General features: G+C 33.5%; 1 protein-coding gene and 1 long non-coding RNA gene across 2 annotated transcripts; one reads left to right on the forward strand and one right to left on the reverse strand.

The window, feature by feature from the left end:
• Nucleotides 1–92: 92 nt before the first annotated feature.
• LOC125675450 (splicing factor 3A subunit 3-like) lies at nucleotides 93–16,144 on the forward strand. Its single transcript, XM_048913100.2, has 16 exons — nucleotides 93–340; nucleotides 2,718–2,765; nucleotides 4,555–4,607; nucleotides 4,995–5,100; nucleotides 5,194–5,266; nucleotides 5,861–5,952; nucleotides 6,118–6,200; nucleotides 7,166–7,238; nucleotides 8,556–8,621; nucleotides 8,795–8,931; nucleotides 9,422–9,532; nucleotides 9,742–9,976; nucleotides 10,478–10,588; nucleotides 14,738–14,828; nucleotides 14,941–14,996; nucleotides 15,852–16,144. Exons 1-16 carry the CDS (start codon nucleotides 245–247, stop codon nucleotides 15,927–15,929), a joined length of 1,509 nt encoding a protein of 502 aa, XP_048769057.1. The 5' UTR covers nucleotides 93–244; the 3' UTR covers nucleotides 15,930–16,144.
• LOC125675451 (uncharacterized) lies at nucleotides 12,703–14,719 on the reverse strand. Its single transcript, XR_007370509.2, has 3 exons — nucleotides 14,215–14,719; nucleotides 13,170–13,254; nucleotides 12,703–13,034 (listed from the first exon to the last, which is right to left on the reverse strand). It is a non-coding gene; the product is annotated as an uncharacterized LOC125675451 (long non-coding RNA).
• Nucleotides 16,145–18,402: the final 2,258 nt, after the last annotated feature.

The raw sequence follows: 18,402 nt of genomic DNA on the forward strand, positions 1-18,402 counted from the left end.
TGAATAATAACTATATCATAAAAGCACGCATTTAGATGAAAGAAGCGAATATTTCTCTAAAGACGAATTAGTTGATAAACGACTGATAAACGTTGGCGGGTCGTTCAAGCAGAAGGTCAGGTAAACGTTTTATGTAAAGGCAATATACTAGAAGAAATTATACTTCTAATTAACACTGAAAGACGCTTCCGTTAAGGTACTTTTCACGTTTCATTTGATAATGTTTTTCTAAAATTACTTTACGATGGAAACCCTTCTTGAGCAACAGAGACGTTACCATGAAGAACGAGAGAGACTCATGGATGCGACAACTAAAGAAATGTTACAACCTTCAAAACCGGTATGAACTGTTCAGTCTCACTGCCCGGCCGCAGTGTTCGAAATTAACGATAAACCAAATCAGCAAGTGACTTAGTCTATGTCAAATGGCACCGGTCTATGCCAATATTGCAATTGATGTATACCAAATTGTCTATGCTAATTTAAGAAATTTAAAAAACCCAGCAAAAACAAAACAAAAAAAGCCACTAACAACAGCAACAAATAATGATAAAGAAAGAAAGAAAATTATGATAAAGTTTTGTTGAATCGTGGTGTAAAAGTAGCTACTTCTACATACTTTTACCTGTTTTTAAAGATATAGATCAATAATTAAGGCGCATCTTTTAAACAGGTCGCCGTCAGTCGTTTTATGTATCATGATGTGCACGACAAAATTCTGAGTGTAAATTTGAATACTAAAATACGAGAGTGGAGAATGTAGAGGAAATACATGAAAAATCGCCCCCAAAACTTTGATGTAAAATGCATGAAGGTAAACTTTAAAATTAATACAGATTTGTAAGATATTCTAGACTTCTTATCATGTAGCTTTGATCCTAAAGTCCTAGAAAATGGAAGAGGGTGTAGTTATTGATGCAAATTTGAAAGGTTAGAAAGTAATCATTTTTGGTCCAATATTTTTGTGGTAATCATCATCAGTGTAAGTGAATCAAGAAATTTGGTACACACCATATTGCACCGTTCCTACGTTTGGCCACGAAATGCAAGTAAAGGAAAAAGTAGGTAAAAATAGCTACCTGAAGTAGGTTTAAATACTTAGGTAGCTTTAAGTAGCTACATATTAGGTAAAAATAGTCTTTGGACTGGACCTGTTGATTGCAAGTTTTATGACTGTAATTCTTCCTTGTGATATAGATAAATGATATTCCCATTTAAAATGTTTAATTGAACTATCTTCTCTAAGCACAAACAAGTAGTCTTTGCTTTAAAAATGAAAAAGTAATTTTTTTTTAAATATATGCGAAGTTGAAGTATATGTAAGGCGCTTGACCAGGGTTGTAGGAAAACATAAATTTACGCTTGGCCAGGGTTGAAGGAAAAGGTAAATATACGCTTGGCCAGGGTTGTAGGAAAACGTAAATTTACCTCATAGGATACTGGTCAGTTAACATCTTATAAACATAAACATTATTAGGAAAGGAGGATATTGAGAAAGAAAATATGCTTCTAAGTACATTAGAAGTAATATGGATCAACATTAACGGTTGTCCGATTGCCCGAGGCAAGTCAAACCCAGTTTGGACATGTGGAACTCAATACACATTTGTCCGATGAGGCAAGTGCTTATTTCAGAAATTTTATGAAATTCCCCTTGGCGTGCTGAAGATGCTAAATGTCTAGTAGTAATATCCAAATATTGAAGGGGGAATATAATGCCAGGCAACAGAAACAGTGCATTGTGACATCATATTCAAAGTCAATTTATATGTTTTTTCCAACCAAACAATTATAAACATCAATAATACATCCTGTTTGCTATTCAAAAGACGGCTAAACATAAATTGAATTAACCAACAAATTTAAGCTAGTAAATATAAGTAAAATTCCGTCAAATGTGAGAACCGTCAGAAGGGATGTGCAGAAAGTGAAAGAACATTTGGGTGTCTTACGGATATTTAGAATCGCACTTCTCTCTTTTGAATTTTAAATTGAAAATGCAGTTGTATATATATATTTCATAGATTCCTAGGAAATTATTTTATTTAATAAGAGTCCATTGAATGTCCTTCCAAAAGGAAAGGGAGATAATGAGGGAATGGTTTATCTTAACCCATTAAGTTTATAACCCAATAAGTTTATCTGAACCCAATAAGTTTATCTGAACCCAATCAGTTTATCTTAACCCAATCAGTTTATCTTAACCCAATCAGTTTATCTCAAACCAAAAAGTTTATCTTAACCCAATCAGTTTATCTCAACCCAAAAAGTTTATCTTAACCTAAAAAGTTTATCTTAACCCAAAAAGTTTATCTTAACCCAATTAGTTTATCTCAACCCAAAAAGTTTATCTTAACCCAAAAAGTTTATCTTAACCCAATAAGTTTATCTTAACCCAATAAGTTTATCTTATGATGAGGACTTGCATATACAGTCCCTGCATGCTGTTTAATCCATTTTTTGTTTGGTACATAATAAAATGTAGTTTAAAATGATAAATAAGTGTATGTTATGTTGTACAGCTATTTTCTAATCTATCCAGAAGTTCCTTTGGTCGCATGCTGGGTTCCCATTTACTTTCTGACAAGTCTAAAGACACGTTTAGAGTTATATTGAATTAAAAAATCATCAACTTTTGTAAAATTCAATGTTATTGTAGAATTCAGGAACTACATTTCAAAGTTTTCAATCTAGCTGAGTTTTACCTTTACTTGCAGGGCCGAGAGCAGATTAACTCGGACCACAGAATGAGGTTACTCATAGATGTAAGTTTCAATATCATTTTATCATGATTGTTTATTTGCAGGTGTTTCAAAAACAAACACTTCTGAATCCATCAAAAATGTCTAGAGTTGTGGTAAAGCCATTTCTGTGGTTAACATATTTCACTTCAAGTTTGATGAAATTTCAAGTTCGAATCCTCGTTTCACAATACTTTTCCTCTTCTTATTTTATAATCTCTATCTCTTCTCTGGCAAGTTAATGCAAAGTAAGATGATATTTTTCTGTGGAATATGTCAGAGTTCAATTTTTGCAAGGGATGTACAGTTTTAGTTGTCAATATTTAGTTTTTGAAACTGCCATTTTTCACTAAATATTGTAGGTTTAATATGTACATTGTATTTAATTCAATACAATATTTATAGTTTCGATATTGAACAACTTATATAAAAAAAAGTCTTCTGTTTGTTTTAAATTTACATTGTACATATTTACATAGAGTTTCCATGACGCAAATATTTTTATCAATCATTCGGAAATTTTCATGAATGATGATGATAAATACCGTATTTTGCCGAATATAATACGCACTTTTTTTAGAGAATATTTTTGTGCCAGAAAGGGGTGCGTATTATATACCACAATAGGTTTTTGACCTTTTTTTCCAGATGAAACTCGGCGATTAAGTAGTGTAATATTTCACTCAAAGACCAAGGCTTCGGATACTGTACGCCTTTTCACGTTCACCTATTTATTAAGTAGAAAATTCGACCTCAAGAAAATTACTACAGAAACGTAAATTGCAGAAAATGTGATATATATACTTACAATATCTAAATAATTCAATTATCTTGAAACAAACAGCCAATCAAATTGCATTGGATCTGACTATTCATTACATCGCATGCCGCCATTATTGAAAGCATGTGTACACAATAATGCCTTGACACGTGCTAAAATTGTTGGAAAATAATTTTGTCACTTGCTAAAAGTTTATTTACTGTAAGTTTTATGAATAGGCCTAATTTTTAATGAAATACTTATTTGAATCTTTGAAATAACTATTCTTGCGTAAAAACGTGTGTTTTACGAAGCCATTGTTGTGTACACTGCTTTTGTTAGATATACCCCCTCCGGATAAAGAAATACCTAACAAATTTTTTTTTCACACATTTTAATAGTGATCGTAGTTAACAATTTGATAATTTGCATGGTGTGTTGATTACAGTAAAATAAGCGATAGTTTAATTGTTTAGTTTTATTTTTATAACATCGGCTATTTGATTGATTTTAAGTTTCAACAAAGGAAATATCGAGTCAGTTAAGACTTTAATGCTACAAAATCTCGTGCTTTGCTGAAATGAACAGGCTTGTCCGGGTTGATATTTCCCTGAAGATTCTCATTGAAGATTACCGCGATGTAGACCTCATCTCAAAAAGTTTGCAAATTATTGTGCGTTGTTTAGAATTCATTATTTCTGCAAAAATATTAAGTGAAAATTAACACCAAGTATAAAATAAAGATTACCACTTGGTCAAAATTTTTGCTGCGTATTATACACCCGAAGTGCGTTTTTTCACCAACTTTTAGGCTCAAAGTGGGGGGTGCGTATTAAACACCACTGCGTATTATATTCGGCAAAATACGGTATTTTGATTGACAAATATTATACACCTTTTAATATAGCAGTGGCCCTCTTAAAATTTATTGATTCTACAGTACCCATATAAATATAGTCAGTAGGTACAGTATGTGAATTGGTTTTAAATTCTGATGTATGATACTTATGCTTTGTTTTGTGTAAATACTAATATGAATACTATATTTTATAGCGATATGTTGAGTGTACTGATGAACTAAAGGAACTTTACGAGGACAAAGATGGGTATGTTAAATTTCCAATATTTTAGGCAAGTAAAGTAATATCATATAAAAGTAATTTTGTCAGGCTTTTTTTTTTTTTTTTTTGTTTGGTGTTATCTTGGCATATGATGAAAATTTGCCAAAACTAAAACTATTGAAATACATGTAGTTATTAAACTTTACACCATGTTATTTTTGCAGAAAATGAGAATTCATCACAAAATATAAAGCGGCAATTTTTCAAACTACTTGTTGAAGAAAAATCTGCCAAATACTCTAGACTAGGTGTCAAAATTACCTATATTCAGTAAATGTGCATAATTGCAGTATATCTTCACTGACATAAGTCTACATAGAAATTCTTTTATTTTACTATTAAGACAGAATTATTTTTTTCTGTCTTTTAAAGATTAAGGAAGGAGGAAGTTCAAGCATTGTCTGGTCCCAATGAGTACGTGGAGTTTTATGCCAGACTGAAACAACTAAGAGAATTTCACAGAAAACACCCAAACGAGGTAATGGTTGATACAGAATAAATGACCTCTGTAGAGGTGTATAGTACTTGTTTAAGACCCTGTGTCTACAGTATGGTCCATTTGTATTTGTAGATCAGTGTTCCAATGTCTGTGGAATTTGAAGAACTGGCGAAATTACGAGAGAACACGGGAGACGAGGGACAAAGTAAGAAGTTTGAACAAGTAACGGAGATTACTGTCAACCATCTTTTACTTTTGACTACTTTTATTCCGGAATAGTCGACGGGAAATGCGTTCACGCCAATTGATATTTACTGTTGAACAAGCATATACACTTTAATATACAGAAAAAAATTACTGGTTTACTGAAACATATATTTACAATAAACTGATGCTTGTAAATATCTCTAACATGTGCATAAAAGTTTGTTTGATATGATGTTGAAAAAAAAAATTGATGAAATGTGTGAATACATTTTCACTATTTTACCTAGATCTAGCACAGTGAATACATTTTCACTATTTTACCTGTTCAGTAGATCTAGCTGAGTGAATACATTTTCACTATTTTACCTGTTCAGTAGATCTAGCTGAGTGAATACATTTTCACTATTTTACCTGTAGATCTAGCACAGTGAATACATTTTCACTATTTTACCTGTTCTGTAGATCTAGCTAACTGAATACATTTTCACTATTTTACCTGTTCTGTAGATCTAGCTTAGTGAATACATTTTCACTATTTTACCTGTAGATCTAGCTGTGTGAATATATTTTCACTATTTTACCTGTTCTTTAGATCTAGCTGAGTTCACAGATGAAGAGGGCTATGGGAAATACCTAGATCTACATCAATGCTATGAAAAATTCATCAACCTCAAAGGCATTGAGGTGAGTAGATTAAAATCCTATTCAGAATTACTGTTCATGTAACACACCATTTATTTAACGGAGTTTCAGGAGTGATATTCCCTATATTTTAAATCAGTTCTCTGTTTTTGCCTCAGAATTAACAGGAATAGTAACATAATGATTGTATTTACCGTCATCTTTCAGAAAATTGACTACCTTACATACCTGTCCACATTTGACCTACTTTTTGACATCCCAAAAGACAGGAAGAGTGCCGCATACAAAGAGTAAGTGTTATTATACATGACATGTAATATGTATCGTTTCATTTTTTCCTCTGTGAATTCAGGCATAGTTGGTAAACATTAATTGTTACACTTTCTTAAGATACTCCTCATCCCAAAATTTTCAACAGAAATCTTATTTTTGCGAAATCAACATTGTTGAAAAAGGCATAGCAAGTTATGACTAATTGATATTGTACTATTTTTAAGCAACAGGAAATATCACTCGAAAAAAATTGGGGGGGGGGGGGGAGTTTGTAATCTTGCAAAACTAAAAGTACTATTCAGGAAACTGGATTTTTATCCAGACTTTAAATGTTACTACCATTTTATATTTAAGGCGTAAGGTGAATTTTTGAGGATATTGGTATGAGCTCCCAGGGAAGGAGAAGGGGGATTCTCATCAGATAATAATATAATAAAAAAAAATTACTGACCACTGAATATTATTTATACTTTTAGACTTTGATAATAATAATGAATGATAGTAAAATATGTATAACAAGAAAGGGACTTACGTTAAAAAAAAAAATAAAAAAATAAAAAAATTCTAATTTAGGAGTTTTCCAACAATGAAGGGAAATTTTTTGCACATGAAAGGGAAATATTCTTTTTGCATGAAAAAGGAAAAAGTACCCATTCAGAATTAGTACCGTATTTAAAGCAGTAGTCATTTTAATTGATACATGTTGTTTACTTACACCTATTCATTTCAAGTTTTTAACTGAAATTGATTTTAAATGTTCTGAGATATCTGATTTATTTCAGATAATTATTATTTTTACTGGAATAGTTTAGAGATATCTGATTTATTTCAGATATTTATTATTTTTACTGGAATAGTTCTGAAATATCTGATTTATTTCAGATATTTATTATTTTTACTGGAATAGTTCTGAGATATCTGATTTATTTCACATATTTATTGTTTTTACTGGAATAGTTCTGAGATATCTGATTTATTTCAGATATTTATTATTTTTACTGGAATATTTGGATGGCTACATCCAGAGAGTTCGACCACTGATTGACATAAATGAGGTGAGAAATATGACAAGAACAAGTTGCAGTAATGAATTGTGGTGGTGGGGAAAGGGAAGAAAAAAAATATAGACTGTACTAATGAATCCCATGGGTTGTAATTTTTACATTTTTCTCTCCGACAGTTTTCTCTCTGACAGTTTGATAAATTCATGGAATTTGTAAACAAAAGTTACCTCCTTTTGCCAGTAATATTTCATTATACAGCAAGAACAACTCAGTATTAAACATCTTACTCAAAATAGCCCAGTGTCTATCTATTATTGAGATATTTGAAATGATGTTTAACTGACTGAGGTATGGAAAAATTAATTTTAAAACCCCATCCACCCCACCCCTCTCCACCTCAATCAGATTTGCTGCAAGATCTGCAGCCATGTTCAATTGAACCTTAAATTTTGTGCAATGAAATTATGAACAAAATTCAACATTCTGCTCATTCAGTATCTGACCCAGCCTTAGATAACTGATGCATGCCCAAAAAACATAAGAAGGAAGATTATTGACAGTATTCACGGGAGACACTTGTCAAAATTGACTACTACAGCATAGATTCTGGTCCAGCAAAGGCAGCTCATTATTTTCTGAAAGCCTAGGTGTACAATCAAAGAAAGCACAATACATAGCATTAAAAAGTCTTATCTGAATCAGTTAAAACACCAAACGCTAAACGTGTAGTTCATGATTGAGTTAACTCTTTGAATGCAGTTGTGTCAAGCCAGTTTTTTCATCGTACTTGATTATGTATAATGTTTTTAAAAAGACCAGAGTTGCATAAAATGTTGATTAAAAAAATAAAAATTACCCCAGGTGATAAGTGCCCAAGGTTTTGTTTGTTAAGCTCAGTTAATCAAGATGGAGGACCCCTGTGTTTGTGAGCAATGTGTATTGAAACAGTTGTTTAATGATAAATACAATTAATTATCTGCTGATTTGTATTCAAGGAAAGCTTGGCAATTAAAATAATCAAATGACAAGTACAATATTTTGTAATTACTTATTTAGTATGTAATATACATGTATATATACTAGTAGCCTGAATTTGTATTAAAAAATGATTGAAAACTCATTCCTACTTTCTTGAATACATGTATATGGATTTAGTAACACTCTGAATATAATGAAGATTAATACCCGGAGTTGTACAGACCATGATAGTGTAGTGAGTGTCAAAAACTTGGACTGGCAGGTCTCATTCACTCCAATGAAATCCTCCCAAATCTAGGCAAGAATGTTATAGCAAATTGTGAGGTCTGATGTGTCTTCTAAAACCTTTCACATACGTGGATAATGAAATGCTATGTTTATTTGATACAGGAATTGGATAAAGTGAAGGTGGACTTTGACCTGCAGTGGAATGAGGGGAGTTTTCCAGGGTGGCCGGTATGTGATTAGAGCATTGAAGATGTATGCTTTCATTTTTCCGATATTCTATGGCTCTTTGCCAAATAGAAATAGGATTTCCTTCATTGACTAGAAATACATACATGTATACTAGGGCTAAGAGAGAGATGGTGTTATTGTTGTAATGTAAATGTTTCTATATTTATTTATAGAAAGAAGCCACAGGTGCCCTGACCCACACGGGAGCTCACTTGGATCTGTCTGCCTTCTCCTCCTGGGAGGAGTTAGCTTCTCTTGGACTGGACAGACTGAAGAGTGCCTTGATGGCTCTCGGACTCAAGTGTGGAGGGTAGGAATTACATGTGTATAAAACGTAATGTGGAGGGTAGGAATTACATGTGTATAAAACGTAGTGTGGAGGGTATGGAGGCTAGGATCTATATACTGTATACCAAGAAATTTTCATCCCCCCCCCCCCTTTCATTCTTCAGCCCTCCTCTTGAAAAGACAAATTCAATACTGGACAAAGTTTCAATTAATAGTTTTGGGCATATTTGATTGGAACAAAATTATTTTACAATGCAACTTGCCAAAAAAAAGCACTGGGCAAAAAATTTTGATAAGCAGTGGATGTGTATTATTTGACAGCAGTAGAATTATCTTAAAATTATAAAAATTAATTATTGCTATGCAATGGTGAATATATAAAGATCTGACTTCATGAAATGATCAATATTTAGAGTTAACCTATCTACAGATCAGAAATATAAGAGTCTAATATATCTTGTGTCCATAAGGCCTTATGATATAGTTGAGTCATTATCTCTTTCATCATGCAGAACCCTGGAGGAAAGAGCCATGAGGCTATTCAGCACCAAAGGAAAGAACCTGGAAGAACTAGATCCATCTATGTTTGCTAAATCCAAGCCAGGGAGGGCTGGAAAAAGCAGGTATGAGGGTGATCAGTATTGAATTAGTATCTCATTTAATGCAAACAAAAACTACAAAATTACATGTTTCTCATTTGATGATATCAAGAATTGATGTGATATTGAGGAAATATATGTTCGTAATAGGATAACTTTGAGAAAATGCATAATTATGCAGTACCATTATTTGGGCGTCTTCTGATCAGTAAACAAACTTATTATGATGACAGAGACGCAGAACGTCAAAGAGAGATTGGCTGTCTGGAAGGACAGTTGTATAGATTCTCAGAGCTTCTGAGTGAACAGAGGGCAGCTACCCGAGAAAACGTTCAGAGGAAGCAAGCGAGGACGGGCGAGGAGAGAGAGGACTCGGATGATGAACACTTCGACGCGTCTGACTCAGATGATGATGACGATGAAATCCCGTACAATCCTAAAAACCTCCCACTGGGCTGGGATGGAAAGGTAGGAAATTTCATACAATCCTAAAACCTCCCACTGGGCTGGGTTGGAAAGGTAGGAAATCTTGTGCAATCCTAAAAACTTTCCACTGGGCTGGGACGGACAGGTAGGAAATAGTGAAGGCATTTCTCAGTCATTTTTTATAAATTTACATCGTAAATTAAAATACCATTTAAGTACCTGCATAGTATTGGTTCTTACTGTGACAATACTCTAAGTTATTCATATACTGTAAATCACTTAAATATTTCACAAAACTTTATTTCCATGTCTTGCCATCTGGGATTTCTCAGCGAAATGTAATTTTCACAAATATTCAGTTTCATTGTACAGAATTATTCATGAGATCAAAATTTTCACACAAAGGTTACCTTCTGAAGTTATGGTTAAATAATTTGTTTTCATAGATAAAAAGTGATTTATGATACTAAGGAATTCCAGGGAGATATAAACATGTGGTACTGTTGAAATGTACGGTATATTAACTGTGTTGTTTTGTTTTAGCCTATTCCCTATTGGTTGTACAAATTGCACGGCCTAAACATCAGCTACAGCTGCGAGATCTGTGGTAACTTTACATATAAAGGTCCAAAGGCTTTCCAGAGACATTTTGCTGTAAGTTCTATCCAGAATTCTGATGAAATATTACGTTTCAATTAAGGTAGAGATTGATAGGTTGATGCTAAAAAAATTAACCATTGAATTTTTTTTATTTTGATATATGTTTATGATGAAGCTTCGATATAAAACATAATAAAAAATCAATGTAGGTAATCGACCTTGTTTTTGAGAAATATGGCGATTTTAACAACACCTTCTTTAGTCCTTGTAAAGCGTAAAAAGTGAAGAAAAATAAGTAGAGAGCAATATACAAATAGAGCTATAACATTTTTATTGTAAAAAGGATCATAACTTGTCATATATGGTTCCAAACAACCTTTCACATAATTGTATATTACACATCAATTTCAAGTTCAGCAATCATTATTAACATGCAACAACATTACTTCAACAGAGCTACATTGGCCAATTACCTTAAAACAGTGCACAATATTTGCACACAGGGTCATACCTTTGCTTAAGCTGCAAAAAAATTACCCATCAAATTTCTTATTTTATTTCATTAAGTGGTCAGTCTATTAGTAAGTAAAATATATGAAAAAAATTATACACCATAATGGGGTTCAATATGGAACTAGCAAAAAATTCCTAACCCCACCCCCTTTTAACAAACTACACATTTTCGTAAGAAAAAGGGTTATTAAAAGATGTTGTAAACAATCCATCAAAAACAGCTTGCTGAAATTCGAAGATTCTTTGTAATACCTTTTTTAAATTAATAAATATAATACAGAAAGTATGTATTTCAAATTTTAGCTTATATTTTGTTGTAGTTCTCGTTGTTGACCTTTGTGCACTTACACTCAGAATATAGATTTATCATACGTCATCATATTTGATGATTAATATTAAGAGTTTTCTCAAATAAAAATCCCCACAAAAAATTGAAATACAATTTATATTTGTTAAAACAAATGTCTCCATTACATCCCAACCCCTTTAATATACTGCATGGTATGGAGGAGAAAGAATGAGCAGGAACATAGACGTCATGAATATGCACTCGGTGCATTGAGAAGAAAGATTCAACCAGCAGAGATAAACTACTGACCTTTTTATAACTTAGAATGTTTAAGCATTCCCAAATTACCTCTTTGAAAATTGAACATGACAATAAGAAGGTTTCTATAAGCTATTTCAGGGGCGGATCAGGAATTGAAGTTGGGAGGGGGGTGCAACTGTATGAGGCAGGGGTCTGGGGGCCGCCTTGAAAGGGGGGGGGGGCGATTCCCCAGAAACTCCTGGATTTTACAGATTTTTTAGGGCTTAAAATATGTCTCCTATGTAGTCATTTTTATTATTTTCTGTCATTTTTAATAAGGTGAAATTAATAAAATAACGCAAATTTTAAGGGTTTTTGGAAAAAGTAGCCGTTCTCCCACTAAAAGTAATTCAATAAATCAAAAGATTTTGTCAGACATTTATTTCTCTGAGAGTGGAGGAAATTATGGATTCTTTCATCGTATATATTTCTCTAAACAAGAGACCACGATTTACTTTAAACTTGAAAATTTTAGGGGGGCTCGCGCCGGTTGCCCCCCACCCCATCCACTATATCCGCCAATGCATTTATGTATGTGCTCTTGCGATTGACCTTTTTGCACTCACAATGATTGCATTAATATTTAGTTATTTTTCATACATTTTTTTTTTATAATAACCAGACACGATTACCTATTATAAGAAATTGATATGATTATACAGCATAGTGCACCAAATATGTTTAAATAACAACTTTATATTTAATATCAATGGAAAGATTTCCACCCAATCGACCCATGGATTGATTGTATCTTGTTTAACGTCTCTCTCGAGAATTTTTTACTCATATGGAGACGTTACCAAGACCGGTGAACGGCTTTAAATTTAGGCCTTTGCTCGGCGCTTACGGCCATTGAGCAGTGAGGGTTCTTTAGCGTGCCACATCTACTGTGACACTGGGCATCCGTTTTGATGGTCATCTCCGAGGACCAGTGACATTCACACCTGATGCTGAGCGTTTGGCAGTATATATGCACTGAGTGTGTGTAACGGGGGGGGGGGGGGGGGGGGGGGGGGGGGGGGGGGGGGGGGGGGGGGTTAGAAAATGAGAAATTCAAACACATTGATTAAAGTTATAAAATTGGTATTTTATTTTCATTTAGAAATGTTTACTGATTTTGATATATCAAAAACTTAGAATAATCAACAATGACACTTCCTCTATATTTATACAATATTATTGTCTTTAAAAAAGACATGTAATACATGAGTACATGTACTTGTTTTCCATTAAATTCACACTTTAGTATGTTGCACAATATATCCATTGCTCTGGGCTCACAAATACATTATTGATTCTATCCAAGTCCCACATTTTGCAGAAGTTCTTGAATTTTCTCTGTAACCTGTGAAGTTGTGGGGTCCAGGGGATATGACATCATCAATGTAAATGAAGTACCTGTTATAAAAAATATATTCTGTATATTCAAATATTGAAAAAAAAGATGAATATCTAATATACTAAGAATTGTCTTTATAAATGTCTGGTGTTAAAATGAAAAATTCTATCTTACTAAGATAGAAAATATTGTACCTTTCTTGCTGATTTTCATGGCAAATTGCTGTTGAAGTTGTTGGCTGGAAGCCCATTTCAACTTGCACTTGTCCTTAGGATGATGCTTAGAAAAAAAATCATCATAATTAATATTTGCACAGTCAGTATTAATCATTAATTATACTGTGTCAGACAATGTCAATTTTAAAATCGTGTGTCTCAATGCATGTTTAGTGAACTTTAAAATGCTGATATATTGAAAATTACACACATAACATGTATTTTATTATGTTAATTTTTAAAATCTTGTCTGAAATCAGTATTACATATGTAACACTACATGTATGTTAAATGTGTGCAGTGCAGCAATGTGAACTCTTGCAGTAGTAGTACATCTGCATGATTGCTATTTATTTCATATTGTTATAGTTACCTTCTATTTAAACTGTACATACCCTCCCACCCCCGGGTCCTTAATGAGGTGAATAAACATCATAATTATCATATTACAATATGAGATGACAGATATGTTTTCATAAACTGCCAGTTCATTCTAATAATATCAAAACAAGTCAACTCTAGATTTATCAGACCTGTCTCCTTTACGGAGTGTGGGTCAAGAGAAGGACATCCATATCTTATTTTCATACAATACATTTATTTGCCTATGAGGGGGGCTTGTGATTTTACAAATATTTTAAATAAAGTTTTTTAGACCTACATGCTTGCATGAAACATGAAACCCCAGATTTGAGATATCTCTTAGGTCAATGAAATTTCAAGATACTAGAAGTACTATCATTTATACCAAAATAGAATTTTAGTGCAACACCCCCCCCCCCCCACCCCCCCAAACTTGTGAGAGCCCTATTTTTTTTTCAAATCTGGCATATACATGACATCCATTTACAATTACATGCACATGTAGGAGTTATATTTTGGGCACATATGGAATACATAAATGCACAAAAAATGAAACAGCTCCAAATTGTGCGTTTATAGATGTTATTATAAAATCGCGTTGTGAAATAGCAGAGGAAAAGTGGGTTGAATACAAATTCAATTTGCCATTTTTTTCACTTACCAAACGAAATTATGATTTCGTTGTCCACGTTGAATGCATCCATCGAATTCCTCTTCTCAGAAGAAACTTTGTTTAAACTCTCAATGACTACATAAACAGTATTGAAACTCGCAGCACTCGGACACCACGATCACGCTACATCAACAACTTTGTTTACGTAGCGCAGCTATGCATGGTGGTGAATTTCGTGAGGTAAAAAGTGCCATTCTGCACGGACGAAACATTTAGTCCACTATTATTACATTGACGTATTCCTAATCTAAACTATGGCCAAATTTCTATATCTTTCGTCGAGACGACCCTCTCAATCATCGATTCAGTCACAGCAACTTGTACTTTCGGAACCCCTTTTTGTTTTTCAACTACTCTATGGCGATGTACGGAATTCCGAAAAATAATTTCACGTGAAAATACACGATTTTTACTGATCACGTGGTTGCTATCGGTCTCTACCTTAAATCTTTACTAGAAGTCTACTTATAAGTGAAAGGTTTATCCTAAGTTTTTTGCTGCGTCTTTGTAGGAATGGCGACACGCTCACGGCATGCGCTGTCTGGGAATCCCCAACACGGCTCACTTTGCCAACGTCACTCTCATTGAAGATGCCCTCGCTCGTAAGTTGTCATTATTAGGTTTAGTTAAAATTTTATAGAAATTACAAGATTTTATTTGCGTGCGCATATCTTGTAGCAGTAGTTTATAACACATTGATGACTCTTTTTGTAGTGTGGTCAAAAATCAAGACAAACAAAGAATCGGAACGATGGAAACCAGACACAGAGGTTTGTATTGTTTTTAAGACTTTGTTGGAAAGGTTAAATATATATTTGCGTATTCATAATGTTAACATACTGAGTTACCTAGGTAAGCAATTAGATTTTAAAAGGAATATACGTTACAAGTGTTGCTGATATTCATATTTTCAATCATGTTTCAAAAGAAAGTTGGACATTACAACTATGTGTAATTCCTCCTTAACTCTAACCACACCTTTTTGGCCATCAAAATTCTTCTTACAGTATGACACACTATAATTTCCCAATTTCTAACTTGTGAGCGAGTAAATACATTATTTTATGTACTGGTAGTCAGTCGTATCGGAGCACTGAAACAGTACCTTATTTACTGAAACAGTAACTTATCCACTGAAACAGTGACATAACCACTGAAGCAGTAACTTCCACTGAAGCAGTAACTTCCACTGAAACAGTACCTTATTTACTGAAACAGTAACTAATCCACTGAAATGGTAACTAATCCACTGAAACAGTAACATATCTACTGAAAACGTAACATATATGTATCCACTGAAACAGTAACATATTTGCTGAACCAGTAACTTATCCTCTAAAACAGTAACTTATCCACTGAAACTATTATAATCCACTGAAACTAATTTAATCCACTGAAACTAATTTAATCCACTGAAACAGTAACTTATCCACTGAAACTAATTTAATCCACTGAAACAGTAACTTATCCACTGAAATGGTAACTAATCCACTGAAATGGTAACTAATCCACTGAAACCGTAACTTATCCACTGAAACAGTACCTTATCTACTGAATCAGTAACTTATGCACTGAAATGTTGCCCAGTTTATTGTAACTAATAAATGCCATTGTTTTTATTATAGGAAGAGTATGAAGATACAACAGGGAATGTATTTAACAAGAAAACATACGATGATCTTAAAAGACAGGGTCTTCTGTAGCGTGAAGATATATTTTGTGAAATGTGAAAGCCGCCATGGAACTTTTTATTATCTGGGAGCTACAAAATTTCCTGGATTTCAAAAATGAGAACTCAGAAAAACTCAAATACATGTAAAATGTGTATTTTTTTTTTAGAATTCATACATATTCCATTTATGTTCACGTACATTTGTCATGGAAATCGGAAATTCAGTCATTAAATTTTAAAACTACCTATCAGATGTGTTTTCTGTATACAATAGAATGTAACTGAACTTGCGGTATGTTTCATTTTATTTGCTACTAGATATTAATTTAACAGGATTCGTAACCCTTAGCGTCAAACCAAAAATGTCAATTTATGGTTTGCAATGAAAAACGATATATGAAATTCTTTATTCATCCATTGTGAAACACAGAACTGTAAATGTCATATGTAAAAGGCACATAAACTCTGATTGTACTGAAATAAGTACAGACAACAGTAAAGTGTTAAATACCCATGTTCATTTCTATTGTCTCTCCATCTTACAGAAATAATGGATAATGACTACAATTACACAAGAGGAATAGCAGTAAATAGTTCATGTAATGTAATTTATGAAAGTGGGAATATATTATCATTTGTATGAGGTGTGCGTTTTCTTCAAATATTAACACATGCTAAACGTGTGCAGCAAAATCATAGCAAGAAATATATACCTATTCATGCTTTAAATTTTTTACACCATGTATCCTTAAAGAGTTTGTTTTATCGATCGAAGTATCCAATTGACTGAAGCCTCCTGGCTTTCTATCTCCCCGGGGCTTGGGGATGGTTATTCCTGCTGATCCATACTGTACATGAACAATGGACGACTTCACCTTTTTGACTTTGTGTACAACAACTGTTGTTTTCACTGAGAACTAGAGAACTGTTTACTCAATAGGCACAATTTCTTAATCACAATTTTGACTTGAGATAGGAAAAACTCCTCGTCTTCAAACTGAACATTGACATATGGAAAAGAAACACAAACAAGAAATAACTTTATTCACAAAGAAAGGACACAAACAAAACTATTCATACTCTACACGCTCACTAGCACACAAAACTCGCACACTCAAATTACATACATGTAACATATGACAATAAATCAATGTACTTCGCTTTAAGATAGACAGTCTATTTCATGAAAACCCCGACCAGTATACAGGTGAATAGAACGTTCAATGGTTCATTGGTTCACAATGCGATGCGCACACATGGTAAGGATACTTGCACATGTTGTTTATGTCACCACTTGGTATCCATAGTTATAACACGCATTTCAGAGATTTCTCATTATGACACATCCAGGTATAATACACTGGTACATGTAGTAGAAGTAGAGTTTGGCAATGCTAGTAGTACAGGATCACTCACATTCAGTACAAGCAGACAGAACCAGTACATGGATTACGTGAGTCGCCTCAATAAGTACACATCAGAGGTCACCTATAATAATTGTTCACGGTCGGGGTTATGGTCGGGATTTCTACAGACCCTAAAGTTGGTCAAGACCAGAAGACTACTATATTAGATATTTTTCCAGGTAGGATTAGGTGTTTTCCTTTCTTTTTGACCAGTCTTCCTCTGATTTCTGAGGAATTCAGTCACAGTCCTATATATGGGAAAAGGGGATTTTTTGTATTTAAACCCGTCTAATCCGACATACACTAGGAAACAATTTTTTTGTCGGAATACAGATTATTTTGTGTAAAAAAAAAAAAAATATGAAATTGAGAATAATAATAAGGATTGGAATGCCCAGTAAAACAAATGTTCAGGAGTCAGGTTAGGCAGTTTTCACTATTTCTTGTCAAGAAGGCTTTGGTATTAAGTGGATGTAATCATTTGTGATAAGGCCTTTACAATAATGTTAGTCTGATCAATTTTTGACATTGTCCTTTGGTCCATTTATCGAAAATTTTAACATTTACATGTAACTTTTGAGCAAAAAGAGAGAAGGATTTGATACAAATTGGGTGTAATCCTGAAGACAAAGTCTTTCTAATGATAGATATAAAAGGAATTTGTTGGTTTTTGGCCGGGTCACACGTGCATCTGGCTTATAGAATGGTAAATGGCATGTGGGCAGGCATTCCTGTATTAGGGTACCTATTTTGCGTAATCAACTCTTGCACCTCTAACTTGACATTCCTCAAACTTTGTACAGTTGGTCTAGACATATTGAAGATGTGCACGTGTCATTTTGAAAGTGATCAGACATTTTTCAAAAAAATTACTTGTAATTGGACTTTGTCATATTTTAAGCATGTCTTGAATAGACAGTACCTATTTTTGTAATCCGCTCCTCTTACAGCATTTATTTGACATCCTTCAGACCTTGTACAGCTGGTATGGAAGCATTGAAGATGTGCATGTGTCATTTTGGAAGCATTGCTCACAGTACCTCTTGTTTTTTCAGGTTTGATAATTCACAACGGAGGCAAACCAAATAATAACGCTTC

Source organism: Ostrea edulis, chromosome 3, assembly GCF_947568905.1.
Source record: "Ostrea edulis chromosome 3, xbOstEdul1.1, whole genome shotgun sequence".
Classification (NCBI taxonomy): Eukaryota; Metazoa; Mollusca; class Bivalvia; order Ostreida; family Ostreidae; genus Ostrea; species Ostrea edulis.

What these genes read in the sequence shown, in the direction of transcription:
- LOC125675450 (XM_048913100.2), top strand. Translation starts at nt 245, where the DNA reads ATGGAAACCCTTCTTGAGCAACAGAGACGTTACCATGAAGAACGAGAG. An exon ending in TCAACCTCAAAGGCATTGAG is followed by an intron (nt 5,953 to 6,117) that starts GTGAGTAGATTA and finishes GTCATCTTTCAG; the next exon opens with AAAATTGACTACCTTACATA. An exon ending in CATTGAAGATGCCCTCGCTC is followed by an intron (nt 14,829 to 14,940) that starts GTAAGTTGTCAT and finishes CTCTTTTTGTAG; the next exon opens with TGTGGTCAAAAATCAAGACA.